This window comes from Bemisia tabaci, chromosome 8 (assembly GCF_918797505.1).
Source record: "Bemisia tabaci chromosome 8, PGI_BMITA_v3".
NCBI lineage: Eukaryota > Metazoa > Arthropoda > Insecta > Hemiptera > Aleyrodidae > Bemisia > Bemisia tabaci.
In genome coordinates, this window is record NC_092800.1 from 14,486,090 (window position 1) to 14,506,813 (window position 20,724).

Genomic DNA, 20,724 nt, shown 5'->3' on the forward strand with positions numbered 1-20,724 from the left:
GCACTCCTTGTTAGTGTGCTGGTTACACGCTCAAATTTCCATCAATTTCCGATCAAATGGTGACTGCTGCGCACCATCTACCATCAAATTTCTGCGGCCTGAAAGGCCTCGATAGACGATCAAATTCTCGAACCAATTCCGATCAAAGTAGCATCAAAGTGTCGGGAGTCATCAGTCTTAAACTCATTAATTTGCTTCATTTTAAAATGAAAACTTGGCAGAAATGTTTCCTGTGGCAGGAAATGATGAATGGTGGCACTCCGTTCTGATCTTACTTTGAACAAAAAAGTGCGGCCCGTCAAAAGATGGTAGATGGTGACCACCTGTCATCAGCATGTCTACTTTGATTGGAATTGGTTCGGAATTTGATCGTCTATGCAGGGCTGAAAACATTTGATGGTAGATGATGGAGCTGTGAGGCTCAACCTTCATCTGATTTCCACACAACCGTGCTTATTTCATGCTTATTTCAATCAACACGCTGTTTTAATTAATTTTACTCATCAACCTAGATAACTCTCGACCGCCATCTTGGTCATCATTTTGATCGGAATTTGACGGAAATTTGAGCGTGTAACCAGGCCATAAGGTGATTCGACGGTTGCCATTTTTTGTGTCAGAGCGACGTGCGATATATCGCATCAATTCGTTCCATAATTTCAGCTACGTGTCATTTTTTTCGAATTCTGAGATGACACTTTTGTTGTCACGAGACTTAAGAATCCATTTACCAAATTTGACAAAGAATCGTAACGTATTAAAGGCAGAGTTTTTTCAGAGGAAAACTATCGCATTCGAGTGCCGTTTCGAAACCCATATAGAATGTGATGTTTTTCCTCTAAAAAAACCCTGCCTTTCATTAGTCGAATTTCTTTGTCAAATTTGGTACAAGAATTCTTTAGTCTCATGTCAACAGAAGTGCGATCTCAGAATTCGAAAAAAATGACAGGTAGCTGAAATTATGGATCGAATTGATGCGATATATCGCACGTCGCTCTGACACACGAAATAGCAACCGTCGAATCACCTTAAAAGCGACTATGCTGGGAGTAAAACAATTGAAACATGATATCAACTACAGTCCTTGTATACTGATAGTAAAGACAATACGAATTCATTTCTGATTGGTTCCCCCTGGTAAAAATTGGCGATAGGAGCTGCGTTTCAAAATACCATAGGAGTTCTTATAGCCAACTGAAGAAGGCGATAGAAAATCATATAGCTGGCTGTAGAAAGTGGAAAAAATCATACGGCCGGGCTACACGAAGCGATAAAAAATTATACAGCCGGGCTATAGTTCCTATCGCCGGGCTTTACACTTTATCACCTGGCTGTTGCTTTTTCGCTATCGGCTATAAAAGGCTATAAGAAATTGTGTAGAAATTCGTGTGTTTTGTAAATCCTTAAGTTTGTACGGAATCGCCTTAATATTTACAAAACGCACATTATATTTTCCTTTACTACATATTTTTTTCATCAATTAAAATGAGAATAATCCATACAGGATGTGCAAAAATTTCAAAGTCATGAGTTGGGCTGACTCCACGAGATAAAATATTAGATCCTAACACAAAGCGGAGCGACGGCGCACTGGCGCCTACAAACCTAACAGGGATACTTCACGCATTGCGCAATGCGTGAAGTATCCCTGTTAGGTTTGTAGGCGCTGGCTGCCCGCCCACCGCGCCGCGCCGCAGCGTACCACGGCGCTTGAAGCAACTATTTCACACCCGAGGTATTGCACAGTATCATACGAAATTGAAGGCGCTCCAACATATTAGGAATGGCAGGCATCCTTCAAAAGTACGGAGCTTCTCTCGCAAATTGAATCAAGATTCTGCGGCCCAAAAAGAGAGCGGTAGTCCAAAAACTCACTAAGTCCTAGCTTCCGTAATTAGTAACGTTTAGCATACACTTTACCGCCAGGCTGTTGCTTAATCCCCATCGGCTATAAAAGGCTATAAGAAATTGTGTTGCCGGCTACAGAAGCTATTGGAAATCTTACGGCCGGCTGTAGGTCTATGGTATTTTGGAACACAGATTCTACTGCCAATTTTTACCAGGGCCCGTATTTGAGGACTTCACAGTCTCACAAACGGGAGTAATGATTACAGTCTCACCAATTGCAAAGATTATAAACTGGAGTGGACCGGGACATTGGGGGTACGGCAAGGAACAAACGGAATGAGAGGCGGAGATACGGATTCGGGAATGGGTTGATCAAAGATTGCAAAACACGTTCGATTTGTGTAATCTTTTTTTCCGTTTGTGACATCCATGAGTGGCGTTGTCTTAAGTCTCTCTATGAAGGGACTCTAGTATCAACAAGATAACAACTTGGTAGATTGACCAAAAAGGCATTAACAAGGTACTAACATGAAACAATACTGAGACTATTAAAATACTGCCAATTCTCAAGGACACTCCAAAAGCGTACTTAAGGAAAACTCGAGTCGAGGAAGTTTTGAGTAACGTCTTAAAATTCCGGCCTAAGTTAAAATCATGATGCCATGTTGAGGTTCAGTTACACGATCAAATTGAGCCATCAAACCGAAGCTCTGATTGGTGGAAAAAGACCTGAGGTTAGGATGCGACCAATGAGAGGCCCAATTTGATGGCTCAATTTGAACGTGTAACTGGACCTTTGGCGTCCACGCGGTATTTTGCCGTACTAAGGAAGAACGCGTGAGCCCTCTGACGCTGCCAAATTTCTTCTGATAAAATACGAAGTTTCAAGAAAACTTGTGGTGATTTTCCTTCCAATTTTTCAAAGAAATTTACTCCGAAATTGGATCTACGATCTGAAACTTTCAAGGAAATAGATTCATAAATTTCCTCAAAAATAAATGTTGTACGAGGGGAATTTCGGCAACATTAGGATGTTTATACGTCGTTTTTCTTAGCACGGCAGTATTGTTGATTTGACATCTAGGGAGACGCACATGAAAACAGTTGAAACAGTTAGATTTTCAGTCGTTGCGTAACCATTTTCTACATGCTCTATACGGATTCGGATCGAGCAAGACTAAAATCAAATCATTGTAATAATTCATAAAGGCGAGAGGCACGTTAGATGCTCAATTGGATTGCATTTTTTAAAAATGAACCAAGAGCATTACAATGTTGCTAGAATTGTGCAACATACATTTATTGCAATAAAATTAATGAAATAATGAAAAAAATCAGATTTACCAAGGCAATTTTTGTCTTGAATTCATAGTTTATTGAGAGAAAAGGTAAGACTTGTATAAATGATCAGTTTATATTTGCAGGCAGTGGCGTGGCGTGAATTTCGATGTATCGATTGTTATGCCATTTAAACCTATGGTAAAGAATCGATTATTAAGGTGTTCGCTGCGAACACTCTGTTTATCGATCCTTTTCCATATAGGTTTAAATGGCATAACAATCGATACATCGAAATTCACGCCACGCCACTGTTTGCAGGGTAAAGAAAGTTGCATAATCTTAGCAAAATTGAAATGATCCTGGTTCCTTTTTGCAAAATGCAATCCAATTAATCATGCTCGTAAGAATCAGGACGAGCATATCAACCAGCACGCAAAATTTTACTCTAATATATACCGTTTACAATCATGTTTTTTTAATAATGACTTGTTGGCAATGCAAAATTGTGGTCACGCTACCTCTTGTGCCGAGTTGATACCGCAATCCTCCCGATCTTGAATGTAAACAACTCGACACGTTTGTTTCATTCGTGATGAATGCTTGCCAACTGTTCCAAAAATACGCCCAAACGTGGGAATCGCGTGTTGTTACCCTATGTTTGAGAAGTTACATTTAAAGACAAAGCTATGAGCAATTAAATTGTGTGATGACTTGTTGGAGGTTGAAGATGGTTCCAAATATACTCGATATTATTACGGAAGCACGAGTCCAATCTCGAGAATTACACTACACGCAGTCTAGTGATTTTGCCCCCCCAAATTGACATAGAACTTACTCCTGAAAGCTGTGTATGGACGTATTTCTGCCAAACGGAACTATGTGCATTGAGACATGAGCTTTGAGACCCAGAAAAATATATGCATAACAGGGCTCACGTCTCAATGCAGATAGTTCCGTTTGGCAGAGATACGTCCATCTAGTGAAAAATCGGTTCAAAAAAAGCATTCTCGCCCGTCTCCACCACACATGTACCGCGTTTATCAGAAAGGACCCAAGCCCCGTCAGCTGTTGCCAAATTAAATTAGACACTCTAATTTTTTACATGCAAACGATTGTGCGGATTTTCGTGCAAATTTCAGCGGATTTTCTCCATAGTTCGAAGCAAATTCCTCGATATTTTCAAAGGAATCCAAACAAACGTTCTCTAGTAAAAAATTGAATTGCCTAGTTAAATTTGGCAATAGCTGATGTGGCTTGGTTCCTTCCTGTTCAACGCGGTCCATACGATGCTTCACAAATTAGATCAGCGTATCGACTGCGGAACTCTCAAACCATGTATCTCGGATTGCGAAGTTGCAGACTTCCTTTCATAATCAATTTTTTAAATGGAGAACTACTCAACATAAATTTTTGAAAACTTCGAGATTTTTCCTCTTTGTGCAAAGCAAAGTCTGAAAAACGTCAAGGAATGATGTTAACGTGTTCTCGTTCGAAAAAATAAAATAGGAGCTGAGATTTTTGAACACCGCAAACAAGATTTGTGGTTTGAAAGTTTCACCATCAATATCCTGATCAGCTTCATCACCGCTGAATTTTTAAAAATTGCTTTTGATATGGATGTATTTCTATCAAACGGAACTATGCGCATTAAGACATGTGTCCTGAGACCCATAAGAATACACGCAAAACAGGCCTCACGTCATAATGCACAAAGTTCCGTTTGGCAGAAATACGTCCATATGAAGGCTGAAAGTTATCTTCATTTTTTTATGTAACTTGAAATATGTAAATAATTTTTTTGGGATAGTTTTCACGTATTGCAATAGATCTCTTTCATTAAAATGTTACTCGCATGTTTTTTTGTTTGTTCCACAGTACACTTTGGACCATCTGCGTACCCAATTGTGCCTTTGCAGCGTCGGAAATATATTAAAGCACCTAATATTCGTTCCACAAACCAATTTTTACAATCTCTATGAATTCATGAATATGATCTCCTTCTACGCCGAGCAAGAACGTTCGGGCTCAAAGGAATTTTCTAGAGGCATAGGTTCAAATGTTGAGACTTTATCTTACATATTTCCGTGCAATCAGGCCTACAGAAATCAGCCGATGGAACTCTACGGAACCGGAGGTGAGAATGAATTTTTATATGATCATTATTTGGACAAATTTTGTGAAAATATGAATTTAACATTTTAATTTTTTTAAACATATTGTTTGTCTAACTGTATTGAGAATTTAATTTTGATCGAAACAATCATTTTATAACAGCAGGATATACGGATTCTTTAAGTCGCTAGTTAATGATAATTGCAGATAAAACCTCTCATTGATTATTTGGACTGCATTTTGCAATTTGGAACTATAAATTCTTCTTCATACCAACGTATCTCCCATTAGTTTCCCTATGCACATAAGTCTTTTTCCGGAAGAGGTGGAATCTATAGTTCCAAATTGCAAAATGTAGTCCATTTTATCTTGACATTTTGATGCCACTATTCGAACGCATGAGTATCCGTTTTTGCCTATCATGGTATAGGAAGGAAAATCAGTTAGCCTCACAATTCCATAGGATTATGAATCAGCAACTTCCGCACAGCCTTTTAGGATCTACTTACTCTCATCTCATCTTCCCATTCGCTCTAAAGGCGTTATCGCGTTACCAATAACGTACTTCTATATTTTTGTGAGCATCGTTAAATTTTAATAATTTTTTTCTGAGGACCACGTATATGCGGGTCTCTTGTAAAACTTTCAATCGCTGATTGCTTCTTTCGCTTTTCTCTATAAATTTCATTTCTCTTGGAAAACATCTTCTAAAGTGTTTAATCACACAAAAATTAGGAAAACTAACGGTAGGAGTCAACGTTTATCCAAAGAAGCCTTAGGCACTGAAAAATTTGAAAGTGTATGATGCCATGAAGGATTGTGAACTGCAGACAAGTTGTCCCTGAGATAGCCTAAAATAATTTCTACGTTAATAAAGGTCATCTATGATGCAAGATTGGCGGGAAGTGTACTCTCATATCTTCGAGAATATAAATTAAAAGTATATTCATTCAATTTTTCTAAGAAAAAAAAAACATTTTCTTTACAAATAGTCGTTTACCTCTCAAAACCTTCACATATCTATGAGATCTTGAAAGATTTTCTTGATTTATTTATTTTGGTTAAATTTGGTTTTTAAACTGTTATTTTGACACAATTGTAGCCTTGGTTTGAGATATATGTGGAAACTTTTAAGATCTTGTAGAGGATACCAGCTTCAATGTATCGATATCAATACTCAATACATGTATTAAACAACACGGACAAAAAAGCTGAAGTAACATTTCGAATGTTAAAAATCTGCGCGAATGTTGTTATGGAAACTCTGGCTGTTAAAGTAACATCCTAGCTACGTTAAATTAACAACCGTAGCGTTCATATCAACATTCAAGAGTTATCGCGCAGATTTTTAACATCCGGGATGTAGCAAATTTTTCAGCAAATTTTTTCCCCCCATGAATGAAGATGTTGCATGTGTGAGGGATTCGCAATTTGACTATTGATTCTTATGTAAAAGTTTGCGAGAAACACGATGATGCCACTGGTTTTCTCTGAAGTCAACACCCAAGCTCAAAAAAAGCTTTCAAGTTGAGGTCAAAATGGAGGGGATATCCCACGCTATCCTGAGAGTCCACCTTTACATCAAGACAAACTCTCCATGCAAAGATAGGGAGCAAATACATTAGCAGTGATGCCGTGTTTTCAGTTTTGGAGTCCCCAAATAAAGTGGCAGTCCTGTCAATGTATTTGCTCCCTATCTTTGCATGGAGAGTTTGTCTTAACGTAGAGGTGGACTCTCAGGATAGCGTGGGATATCCCCTCCATTTTGGCCTCAACTTGAGAGATTTTTTTGAGCTTGGGAGTTGACTATAGAGAAAACCAGTGGCGCCATCGTGTTTCTCGCGAACTTTTACATGAGAATCAATAGTCAAATCGCAAATCTCTCACACCTGCAGCGTCTCCATTCCTGACCGTAGGTTCTCGCAAAAACTCGGTCGTAGTGTACGAATTTCATGATTGATTTCGCTGGTAATGAAAGTGGACTGTTTCTGACCTGCAGGAAAGTTACTGGCGACTTTGAAAAGACTCATGGGTAATTTGTGTTCTTTGCGTTGCCTGCAGTTGGTTGATCTCATGCTTGACTTCGGAGACGCCCTCCACTTACTCGACGAAGTTTGCTACTCACATTGTCTCACTCTCCGACGACTGACACTCATCAACGTCACCAGAAGTAAATGCTCACTGCTTCATATCGGTGTCTTCCTAAATTTGCAAGTAAGATACACAAAATTTCAAAATTTAGGGCAAATATTTGTCCATCAACGTCGCCCCTTAAGGTGAACCTACAGCGGTGCGTAGTAAGAAATGTTTCTGCGTAGGGAGCGCCACCGCTGTGTTTTGATTTTTCGGTCCACGACGTTATAGGACATTTCGTCAACGATTTTTTGTCCGCGCACCTGTTTTTTCCAATAATTTACGTCCACGCGTTTTTTCGGCACGGGAGTTTTGGTCCACGTGCCAGTTACGACCCAAAGTTAATTGGCCCACATGTAAATACAAGCAACAATTGCTCATGACGTTTTTGGATGAAAATGTATAATGTCTTGGAAGAATGAGGGTTTGATTGTTTTTTTTGTTTTGTCTGTTTGGTCCAACGGAGAATAATATATACTCGAGAGTTTTGGTAAAAATGAGGGAGCGTCAATTCCTAGAGACAAAATTCACTAAAACTCTCTACACCTCAGCTAAAGGCTCTTAGATTTTTCCTTTGTACGATAAGTATCTTGATTTATTTTGCGAGGATAGATCTGTACTTTTAAAGGATGCCTCGTATAATACTGTGCAACACCTCTGTTGTGAAATTGTTGCTTCAAGCGCAGCCGCACGGCGGGCGGGCGGCCAGCGCGAAACGCGCATTGGCGCCTACAAACCTAAGTGGATACTTCAAGCATTGCGTAATGCGTGAAGTATCCACTTAGGTTTGTAGGCGCCAGTGAGCCTCTCGCGCTGGCAGCACGCCGCTCCGCTCTGTTAGGCTTTATATTTATACTCGCATAGTCAGCGTTTTTTGATTTTGAAATGTTAGCACACTCTGCATTGATTATTCTTATTTAAATTGATGGGGAAAAAATATGTATCAATTTATCAGAGGAGAATAATAATATACATATGTGTGTTATTTAAATATTGGTGGTTCGTGTCAAATTTAATGATTTCCAAAGCACTTCAACATTTTTACATTTTGTGCTCTTATTGTGCTGCAGCGAGGTGCACGCGCAACGAAACGCTTAAATTTGACGTAGTTGACTCTAAAAGATCGATGTACAAATGGGTTAAAACTAATGATTGTGTGCTTCTTGGTTTTTCCCCTCTTTTATTCATTTTTGAAGTTTCTGTCGGCACAACTGCGGTTCATTGAGATTAATGTCGCTTGGAAAAGGTTTTACAAATATTTGTCACGTTTTAAAAATATAAATGTTTTTAAAATGAAGTAATAATTTCGTAAAGAAAAAATTAAAAATATTTAAAAAAAAGTACCTATACATATATAAGGTATATTGCACATTCAATATTTTAAGGATAGAAATAAAACCAAATATTCACCAATGACAATTTAAAAAGATGATTCAAAAGGAGAAAGTAATAACATTTCATTTAGAAAATGAGCAACCATAACAACACCTCCTTCTCTCTCAATTTCTCATTTCCATATTGTCAGTATAATTTTACATACAGACTAAAATATAACGCTTGGACCAAGTCACCGTTGCTTATTTTACTTGTGGGCGTTAACTACTGGACAAAAAATCGTTGACAAAATGTCCTGTAACCGTCCACGATATTAGAGTCCGTGCAGCTCCACGTGGGTCCTTGAGCTTTTATGAAAGTTAAAGGAATTTCTGTTAAAATCAAAGAGTCATAGGTTCTAGCTATAACATTCTTCTTCCTATTAACACTAAAAACGACTTGAAAAGTAATTTCTAAAGGTCTGAATCTTGATCCCAGAAAAATGTAGGGTTAAGCATGATGACCTTGCTGCAACCAATCGCGAGTGATCGCTCTCAGCAGTTGCAGATATCTCTCTCTCTCTCTCTCCCTCTCTCCCCCACCGTGAGCTGTCTCTCTTACAGATATCCCATAAGAGAAACTTGGATCAAGTTATAGCTTTTATTATTAAACTTTAAAAGCTCGTATTTGTTTCGAAGCATCCCAGAAGTTTGCTGCTAGAAGTAATGAGTATTAGAATTTAATATATCTATTGTGATCTTTAAATAATCACTGATTTCGGAGCCGGATTTTAGCAGCACGACGTGGTTATTTTGGATATTTTCCCAATTACCTACAGCTGAAGATTCACTTTACATCTCTTCAATACTTAAAAATGCTACCACGTCGATTTTATATGATAATCTGCGGTTAAAATATAGAATAAATCTTATATAGCTCCTTCCATGAGCTCTTTTCCTGTCGCAAACTGGACCGAGGTAATAGGAGAAGTCGGACAATATTTGGAAACTTTGAAAGCTCATATCTTCGAAAATTGGAAGCAAAAATGTTAAGAGTGGCTCCATTAGTTTCTTTGTGAAAGTTACTTTCAGAAACACCTTTTGAAATTGAACACATGACGAAATAAACATCAGAATTTGAAATTTTAGCCAATAATTTCATATCCGACTTCTTCTATTGACTCGATCCACTGTGTGTCGTTTCCTTTTTGTCCTCGGCCACATGAGCTCCTTCAATCGAAGAAGATACCAAACAAGGTACATTACTGAATTTTGCATTATTTCCTAGTGGATCGTGAATAGTTGCCTTTAATATAGTGAGACCAGTTCATGAAAGGACTCATACGAAAAAAAAGAAGAAGGAAAAAACCATTAGCCCATCAATTTGTGATTTCTCTTTACTTTTGTATTTTGTATTGATTCTTAAACCTCCTTCATCTCAGATAGATTAACTCTGGGAAGTGAATGAGAAAATAGATATCGTTCGTAATGCTACCAAAACTAGGATTTTGATTGGGATATTTCAAAGTCCTCCCTTTCTTTTTTTAAAAAAGGATTTTGCCGGATATTTTTGAGCAAAATCTTCAAGCGACATTCTTAAAAGCGCAAAGAAATACCACAAACAGTTGGTCTCTACGTCGATGGTTAGGTATTCTTCAAAAGGTAAAATATGATAAGAAATCTGCAGCGTCAAACAAAAGTACGTGGTTTGGTACTTTTACCACCGACATAATTCAAAATAAGCTCTTTGAACAGCACGTTCTGCATTCAATTGAATGACTGAGCATTTCGTAATGTAGGAGGGATAGAGGCTTAGGAGAAGAGGATAATTAATTAATTTACATTAAGTTTTCCAAACCTTCTATTGTTATATTTCCACAATAAAATTTTATTAAATTACAACCAAACATTTCTCTTTTAGCAGTCACTCAAGCTTTTAGACTAATGGTCTCTTTTCTTTTCTGTCTCAAGATTCTAGAGATAAGTCCTCAAAACTTAAGTGAAGATGGACTCTATTTGCTGAGTGAAATAGAAACACTGTCCCATCTTCATATCATTCAAAATAAGTACACCCCACAGGAACTGACAGCTGTCTCTCCGAAGGCTTGGAAGCAACTTAGTAAGAAGAAACCAGATTTGCAAGTGCATTTACAACTAGTATCGAATCTTGAAAAGGGTATCTTGTGGCAAGATGGTGCACCGGTTGCAAGTATTTGGTATGAGTCACCAAAAATCAAGGTAATGAAAAGAGTAATTTCAGGAAATTTTTAAGGTGCAACGTGCACACATGAGTTGATTAAATTAGTATACCTTCATGTACGATTACATTAAGTGCCTAACATAAATTTGCTCCTATTTTACCATTTTTACGAACTTAAAGCATTCCTTTTTTCCCTTTTCTTTTCTTTCTTTTACACAATTTTTGAAAGAGCATCCCTTAAAAGGGCTAAGAAAATCAAACCAAAATTGTAATTTAATCCGAAGACCGGGAGGATTACATTCCACGGCTTTAAATGATAGGCTAAGTTTCAAATTAGCCCTATCATACGTTTATTTTTAGTTAAATAGCATTTAAGTTAATTTTCAACAATGCCAATAGATCCTGAGGATTAGCTTGGTAGTTATGACATAAAACTGTAATAAATTATGCTTAATATTAAAATGAAAAAAAAAACCAAATTTGTCGCAAAACAATGGTCCGTCATCCTTTGAAACATTACAGCGCAGGAAAATAACTGAAGTGTACCTCTTAAATTGAATTAAGGGGTTTTGTAATCTCACCGATCCATCTTTGTTTGCATAAATAATAGGCTACATTTTTTAAAAAAAAAAAAAAATTATTTGCAGGTTGACGGAGACTCAGTTTCCACGGCTGTCGAAATGTACGGACCGACGCTGAGGTTTTATGGCCACACGCATCCCCCAAAATATCACCAATCGAAATCATTCCGAGATAGAATGGATCCGTTCTTTGTATTCTTAGTGAACAAGTGTCCAAATCTCACCACATTAGTAAGTGCTACTTTCTATGAAGTTCAGAAATGCTGATATACAAAATTTACACATATCTGATCATAATCCTCCTCTGATACCGCCTACTATTGCATTCTTTTGAAAATCACGGAGAATCAGCGTATTTGCAATGTGCAAATTAAACCCATCAGCACAAACGCAAGCACGCAGTTTGAAAATAATTCTATTTGCATGAAGAATATTCCGCGATGGTCCTTGTGTTAAGAGAGAAATATTATAAAATTTAGTCTGATAAGAGCAGAAAGAGCACGGAAAGCCCTCATCCTTCAAGCAACATTACTTGAAAATAATGCAGTGAGTAGCAACTGCAATAACTCAACTTTCTTTGCCTAAAGAATGTGTGTGTTGCATACGCAGAAAATGAAAGCACTGTAGACGACTTTAGGGCACTCGCAGAACAACACTATAACCGAAGGATGTGTTTGAGGCTGAGGTTTCTTTTTGTCGCTTGGAAGGCCGGAACTATTGATGTAATTATTTGGACCCTATTTTTATAGAATTCTTTTGTTAATTTTTTTTTTAAAAAAATGTGATGACTTTTAATATGGTTGTTTTAGAAATTTGGTTTGTATTGAATATTGTTGATCCCTCTCAAAAACCATTCCATTTTACAGACCCTGATTTTATTAAATCCTTTGTCAATTTTATCTCAAACACGTGATGACTTTTAATTTTTTTTTTTTTTTTTTAACTTTTACGTTTTAATGAAGTTTTATTTTTTCTTTACTTTCTGAGACCATTCCGACCTGGTGGTTTTTCAAATTTTGACGGGAAACCCTACTCGAAAATCGCACCGATTCCTCGTTTCAGAAATAAATAAGACAAGATTCCTCTTTTTTCTCTCATAAATACCACCCATTCTCTCTTAAATTATTTTCATTCTCTGTAACGTTGTAACTAATTCTTTTTAATCTCGGTTTCTTCCTTAGATAATTCGAGAGCGCATATCGACAGCGACAGTGCTGCTGCTGGCAAGTTACGGGAAGAAACTTAAACACTTGTACATTCGTCGAAACGCTGTGATACTCCGCAACGACTGGCCCAAAAACTCCGATTGGCCCGAGGGATTCAGCATTTGGTTGAAGAAATCGTGTCGTTCTTACGAAACAACGGAACAAGAAGTGTCTCAAATACTCGGCTTCCGGTGGCAGATGTTGTCCGACAAAGAGTTCAATAAGATCTCTCCCAGCCTGCACAACCTGTAAAGAGGTTTACTGAGAAATAAAATTCGGTCATAATATCCGTAGTACCGCGTCCTACATCGATTGTAGTATCTGGTCCGTTGCAGTATTTGCGATTTATGCGACCGTAACCGTATGTCCCTGATCATTTTTGGAGAAAATTGGGGTTTTTTGGTGATGATTTCCATCTCCGGACGACTTTTTCGTCTCTCGGTGTGGCTCGAATCGAATAATTCTAATTTTGGAAATGTTGACAATTATTGGGCGTATTTCTGCCAAACGGTACTATGTGCATTAAGACATGAGCTTTGAGACCCATACGAATAAATATGCATGGCAGGGCTCACGTCATGGTGCACATAGTTCCGTTTGGCAGACATACGTCCATTTTATTATTTAATACTCTCGGAATGGGTCCGACAGAAATCAACCAGGTTTTTGGAGGAAGCAAGAGGTGTTCTGGGTGGAATGGGTCAGTTGCGCTGGTCACAGAATCGCGTTTTAATGCTTGATTCTTGTAGATCAGTTAGAAAGAATGAAGTCTGTCCAAACGGCAATTTTCTACGTTCAATATTAACCGAGAAATCGCGCTTTGAAAAATTCGGTTTATGACGTCATCAATGCACCGCAGTAGCGCCACTTTTGGTTTCTTCAGCCTTGCTTTGATCAATCAGGGTGACATACATTTGCACTGGTTACTCAACGAGGAACTCGCATGAAAGTCAGGTATAAGGAAGCAAAGGAATGACGTCAAAAACCCAACTTTTCAAAGGGTGATAACTCGGTTACTGTTAAATGTGGAAAGTTGCTGCTTGGAGAGATCTTATTATTTTAGCTGATCTTCAAAAAGCAAGCCTCAAAATACGATTCTGTGACCAGCGCAACTGACCCATTATACTGGTCTCAGAATCGTGTTTTGATGCTTGCTTTTTGAAGATCAGCTAAAATAATAAGATCTGTGCAAACAGCAACTTTCCACGTTCAACATTAACCGAGTTATCACCCTTTGAAAAGTTGGGTTTAATACGTCATCCATGCACCGCGGTAGTGACACCCTTGGTTTCCTCCACCTTGCTTTTATCAATCAAGATGACATGCATTTGCACTGGTTACTCAACGTGAAACTCGCATGAAAGCAAGCCCAGATAAGACATAATATTTTTACAATATTGGGCAAATATTGTCAGTACTGTCGCAATATTTACACAATACTGACAATATTTTGATAATATTATAATCAAAATTATTTTTTTAGAAAATATTTAAAGAATCATCATTTAGTATTTTTAAAAATAATATGTTTACCCAAAACATCATAAAAATATTTTCAAAATATTTGTATTTCAACACTGTAAAAATTTATATCGTGAGAGTATTTTTAAAATATCAGTACATATAATATTTATATTCAAAATATTTATTATATATTTTAAAAACATTTTAAAAGACAGTAATGCATTAGTAAGTATTTTCAAAATATTTTGAAAATATTTTAAACAATAATACTGCTATTCAAAATATTTTTAAAATATTTTCGATATCCTAATCGGTTTAAGTCATCATACTAAATGCCTGCCCATAACGAAAAGTATTAAACATAATAAGGCTTAGATTTAAGACGTAGCTCAAATGTGTTCTTTCTGAACAATTATCCATTATTTTCAACCTTATTATTCATAAAGGTTATTGCAGTTGTTGTCAAATTTAATATAATATAATATAATATAATATATATGTTTTTGCCTCCCAAGAAATTGTTGAATTTCCACCTCCTTGAGGTCATTTTCAATGTATTTGCGCGTGATCTCAGTTTATTTCTTTTTTTGTTTCGTTTGTAGTTCATGTACTGTTGTGAATATTATCATTGAATGAGAATGTTATCATTCATTCACATCTGGTTGTTTATTTTTTATTTTTCAAATTTCAAATGAAACATTTAAATTCAACTGAAGAAGAAATTCTTGATCTCGTGTGCTTATTGGTCTCCTGTAGAACTTGCACTTAGTAGCTGTGCAGCTTTGAGATTATGGCAATCGCACCTGCATAGTCTTTATGAGGAAGACATCAAACTGCAATCAAATGCAAAATGCATCTCAGAATGTCGATGAAAAATTTAAAGAGAAAAAAATAAATAAAATAATAGAATGGTGGAAATAATAGAATAACAGAGACAAAAGAAGAGAAATAAAATGAAGTAAATCAAATGAATGATAAAATGAAGTCAAAGACTAAACTGAAGTAAAACATTAGAGGGAGCAAGGAGATGAAGTAAAAAAACTGAGATGAAGAAAAAAATAAAGTATAAGGGAAAAAACTAAATGAGGTTAAAGAATAGAGTGAATTTAAAGAATTAACTGAAGTCAAAAAAATTATGATGAAGTATTAAAATAAATTACAGTAAAACAAAACAAAGTAAAGGAATAAGAAGTAAATAATTAAAGAAAAAAATGAAGTGCTTGAAAAAAAAAAAAAAAATAGAGTGAAGAAAAAAATAAAGTCAGCAAGGAAATAAGACAAAGTAAAACGATAAAATAAATTTAAAAAATATAGTAAAGTAAAAAGTAAAATAAATACACGGACAAATCCAGGCAGATGGAAAATATCCTAGTTGCCCGTCCAACTCGACGTTAAATACCGGTTTTAAGTCACTGAAATACATCGTCTAGTGAAGCTCAATTGGTAGGGTCGTCGGTTAGTGTTAGGTAGGTCCCGGGTTCAATCCCCAAGGTGGATGAAAAATTTCTAATCTGCAAAGTCGATTCAATAACATCCCAGTGGTTTCATTATTTTTATTTTTCATGGTTTCTAAAATTATTTTCACAATTAACCCTTTTCCACCATCCCCTAGCTGCGAACCCCTAAATTGATTCAATATTGGTGCAGTATTGTCTCAATATTGATATCCAAATACTTTCCCTTTGAAGTACTGGCACAGTATTCTCAGCCAAAGTATTGGCACAGTATTTATGCCAAAAGGAAAGATGGTGTACACTTTTAACATTGGCTCAATATTTAACCAATATTGGCCCAATGTTTGCATAAATACCAAAACAATATTGTTTAAATATTGGCTAAATATTCCTGTCTTATCTGGGAGGTAGAGGAAAGTAATGGTGTCACTACCGTGAGGGATGACGTCAAAAACCCAACTTTTCAAAGGGCGTCAGCTCGGTTAATGTTGAACGTGGACAGTTGATTTTTGGACAAATCTTATTATTTTAGCTGATCTTCAAGAAGCAAGCATCAAAACTTGATTCCGAGATCAGTGCGACCAACCCATTATTCTTAAAAAATTGATTTTCATTTGAAAGCTTTCAATGTTAATGAACCACCTACAGCACATTATTTTTAAGCAACAAACTGAAGTTTGTCGCAAGGATATTTTTAGTGTTATGCAGACATTACATGGTTCCGCTCGGTAGTTGGTTTCTTTGCAGATTCACCGACGACTGAAATTGAAATCACAGAGAAGAAATAAATCTGCAGTTGTTTCAATTGCAGATTTATTGAAACGACTGAAACTGAATTCCAAGGAAAGAAACATGCCCATCGGTCGTGTTGAGAAACCTGCATACCACCTACCGGGCATACTTTTTAATTCTGAAAAAAAAACTCTGTGTATTCCCGTCAAAGTCAATAGATCATTTCTTGAGAGTCAAAAGACTATGAACACTTACTTTAAAAGAGAAAAAGATCTGTGCAGTGTGTGCATGTCTGGATAACAAATGCTGGTCTTGCAAGTTGGCCAAACTGTTTTTTTGTCCATTTAAATCCACTGTAAATATCGATTCTGGGCGAGGCAGCTACAGCCTCTCTAAAAAAATGTTGAGTGTTTTAAACACACCTAAATAGAGGAAACACAATGTTTCCACATTGCGTAAGCCACCCCAGTGTTTGATGGTGAACACGTGCAAAATTTCCTTAGTTTCTCGCATAGACTTGGTGAAATGTTCTAAAATCCTTCTTAAATTTAAGACATAAATTTCACTTTGTTGAACCGAAGTTTAAAAGTGTTAACCGCAGGAAAGAGTAATAATAAAAGTTGTTGGTGTCTGTTTTCGTATGACTACTTTTTATTTATTATTCCTATGAGGGCATATTCTCACGTAGAGATCAACGAAGTGCTTTTTGATTTGGCTTATGTGAAGGTAGTACAGCTCAATGGTGTGGCGTGCTTTGCGTTATATCGATTAGTCTGTCATATAAGGCCTTGTCCACACGAACGCGGTTCGCGGAACTCAGTTCGAGGAACTTGTTCCCGGAACAAGTTTTTTGCTGAGCTGAAACTTATTCCTCCAAAACCTGGAATTTCCCCCGTGCTCCGAGCTTCTAAATATGTTTCTTTTGATTTGAATTTGCTTGTTTTTGTTTTTCACGTCCTTTACAAATGATCTTGACATTTATTTTTGTTACTTTGGCGGTCATAATAATCTATTATTTTGCAATAATTGTATAGTTTTATTGAAGTTCCGGTTCCAGTTCGGACGAACCCGTGTAGACAGCATGCCTCGTTCCAAGGAATAAGTTCCGGGAACTGAGCAAGTTCGAGGAATAAGTTCCGCGAACTGCGCTCGTGCGGACAAGGCCCAACATATCGACGGTGAAACTACCAAACCACGTATCTCGTTTGCGGTGTTTAAAAATCTACGCTCACATTTTATTTTTTTGAAGTAGACCAAATCAATATCATTCCTTGAAATTTTCACGGAATTTTCTCCGCACAAAGAGGAAAAATCACAGAAATTTTCAAGACTGGATGTTAAGTAGTTTTTCATTTAAAAAATGAAGTATGACAGGAAGTCTGCGACGTCGCAAACCGAGATACGTGGTTTGGTAGTTTCACCGTCGATATGGAAACGGATCGATAAACAGGGTGCGTTTGCAACGAATACCTTAATAATGGATTCTTTGCGATGATTTCAAATGTGGAAATATCGATAGTCCATCATTCACGCCTCGCCACTATGAAACTTGACCAATCAACATCAGCATATCTCAGATCGGATTTTTTCTGAAGATTGTGGTTGAACGAAAAGTGACCGAGGTATTGTTATGCATCACCTGGCCACCCGTGAGAATTTTTTCGGTTTTTTGCAGGGCTTTCTTTAAGGAGCTACTCTTAAGACTTCTGCAATTAATCCTCTCAGAAATAAAGTTTACTCTGTGGGACAGCAAAGTTTCCAAGTGTAACGGATGAAACAATCTCATATGAAAAGTTTTCCGGGTCTATTTTTAAAATTAAATTCTTCTTCATTATTCTCCCCAAGACATGCCAATCGAGTTGTACTTTAAAAAGCTTGACAAATTTAGAGAATTATCCTCAGTATATACGTTCGCTATTTGTTTTAATTGTTTGCTCAGCAATTTTTATTTCGTTTTATTCCATTTTTCATTCAGGACAAAAAATGACTCTTACGCAAAATCTGAACGTCGGAAATATTTTTATTAGTTTTCGTCTCGAAATCAACTCAATTAGTTTATAAATATCGTTTGTTATCCCGAACCCTCTACTTTTTTGCAGTTACTCTTATTGATGAACATGAAAGAGATCTATCGCGTGCAAACCGCCATGTCATGTTCCATTCCGGGCAAAACTTATTTAACCCCGATCAGAAATTTATGCAGGTGGAGGAAAATATTATAATTTACTATACATGAATCAGTGTTCTGTGGTTAGTTTTTTATTTTTATTATTTTATTCAAAGGCTTAAACAGTTGTAGATAATTTTATTTTTCAAAAAAAAAAAAAAAAGTTTTAATTACCGAACGTCAGCATCTTACAAGACGACAAGATAAACTATCTGAAACTCCCGAAAAAATGCCTACATCATGTCTGTCAAGAGAATTTTGAAAACCGTGCTCCAGTAAGCAGCATTGTAAGTGCGATTTCATCCGGATGCCGATCATTTTCTCAGTGTCCTCCATTTTTTTATTAAATCTCTTCACAATTTTTATTTCAAAATTCTAAAGAATCCAAACACTCTCTTCTCATTCGCTCGCTACGGCAACACGGCTGTGTTGCGTCTTTCAACTTTTTTTTTCTACCTTAACGACGAAAACTGCGAGAGATAATTGTAAAAAATAACCGTCTTGAATAATACCAGCATCCTGCAAAACGATAGAGATAGATTATCTAGAAAATTTTATTCGCCATTCTAGGTTTAACCAGAGATTATTTTATAAATGCAAGGGTTGTAGAATTAAGGTCGAAGGTGATAAGATTACGGCTAGAAACAATTTTCCACATTTCTCGAAAAACTAATTAAAAGTGTATTTCTAAGTTGAAATTTTGAAGGCGATAAGGTTCCCAACGGAAGAAAATTGACGCACGAGTGCGTCGTAGCTGCCTGATTTTAGGTCAAAAGATAAAACTACTTATCTTATCCTTGCTCGAGTTTAAAAATGCTGCCATAATATGTAAGAACATCAGTCTGCTACTAAGTTGCAAGTGACCTCTGGAAGTTCCTCGTTGCTGCTTTTGAAGTGACTACGTCATCCACTATGAAGCTCCCGGGCGTTCTCGTCTTATGTTTGGCTGTGGCCTTCGTCTTAATGCTGGCCCAGTACGAAACTCTCGCAGCCGCTAGGACACCGCAAGATGTAGACGTCGATGAGGTGCGTAAGATGGCGCAGGCACTTAAGGATGCGCAAACAGCGGCAGTCCAAGCAGTCCAAGGAGACGTCGATGAGGTGCGTAAGTTGGCGCAGGCACATTGGGATGCGGAAATAGCGGCACAAGATTTTATTCACCGAAACGTTCATCGTTTATAGTATAAAAATATAAAGCCTCCCTGTCACTGAATTGAATCCTGATTGGGTATCAATTCACTTATCTTGTGCGTTTTCAAAATTAATTTTTATTTCAACTTTGGTTTTCCTCGATCAATGTTTCTCGAGCTTGTGGTGTAAGTGTTCCGAAATTAAGCTCTGGATTAAAATATTTTCTCAGTTTTATGTGTATTTCTTTATGATTTCTCTGATCTTCGTCGAATTAGGTTTGTTCAGTTTTTCCAGCCAAATCAACAAAACCACACAACTTACTCGACACGAAATAAAAGCACGAATTTATATGATAATCAGAAGTATAGACATGAGAAAAAACTACCATTCAAAAAAAAAAAAAAAAAAAAAAAAATCTAAAAGGCACGACTGACTGAAGGGCAGGAAGTGGGTCTACTTACCCTTTTATTTTGTTAATGTGTAAATCACTACTATATGCTTCTCAGATCCTCGCCGGGCTGAATTCTATTAGTTGAGAGTCAACAACTGCGGTTAGGTCATCACTTAATAAATAATTTTTTGTAAGTAATTGTCCTTTTCTTCGCAGCTGAAAATGAGTTTGTTACGGATCAAAATGTCCTGACCTTTAGTGCTACTAAATATTTCTATTGAATTAAAAAGTTTGATGATTTGTGATTCTGACATGAAATAACAAAAGTGTAGGGAGAGGTGAAAATTTACAGATTAAGATGTTTTGTGCGTTTCGCAAGTACTGCGCTGAAATAAATGTTGCTCGAGATATTAGCGTCGTTTCTTGTCCACAAAATTTGTTTTTTTTGAAACGTTGAATCCGTGCGGATTTAACTTAGAGGCAGTTTATTGAGTTGAAGAAATGTCGTTTTGCTATTGTTACGTCTAATCTTTGTCCTAAGCAAAAATCTTTGATTTGTATATTTTTTCAACATGGGTGTAGAAGTCGCGTGTTTGCCGTGATAGTTACATGAAAACCACGCAGGAATTTTATATGTGTTTACAAAACCGGTGGTAATATCGAGCATCTTTGCGATACTTGTGTAAAAACGTGTAATTTTTTAAAAAAAAGA

At 36.8% G+C, this 20,724-nt stretch overlaps 1 protein-coding gene across 2 annotated transcripts in view; it reads left to right on the forward strand.

The window, feature by feature from the left end:
- Positions 1–20,724, forward strand: part of LOC109037238 (uncharacterized) — a 31,882-nt gene that overhangs the window by 2,400 nt on the left and 8,758 nt on the right. Inside the window, exons 3-7 of one of the 2 annotated variants that reach the window (XM_072303121.1) lie at positions 5,005–5,263; positions 7,241–7,455; positions 10,659–10,925; positions 11,535–11,699; positions 12,650–16,960. In XM_072303121.1, coding sequence (XP_072159222.1) covers positions 5,005–5,263; positions 7,241–7,455; positions 10,659–10,925; positions 11,535–11,699; positions 12,650–12,925 — 1,182 coding nt within the window. In that variant the 3' untranslated portion in view covers positions 12,926–16,960. Of the gene's footprint in view, positions 1–5,004; positions 5,264–7,240; positions 7,456–10,658; positions 10,926–11,534; positions 11,700–12,649; positions 16,961–20,724 lie in introns of those variants that run through there. The other variant, XM_019051811.2, reaches the window with a different exon arrangement.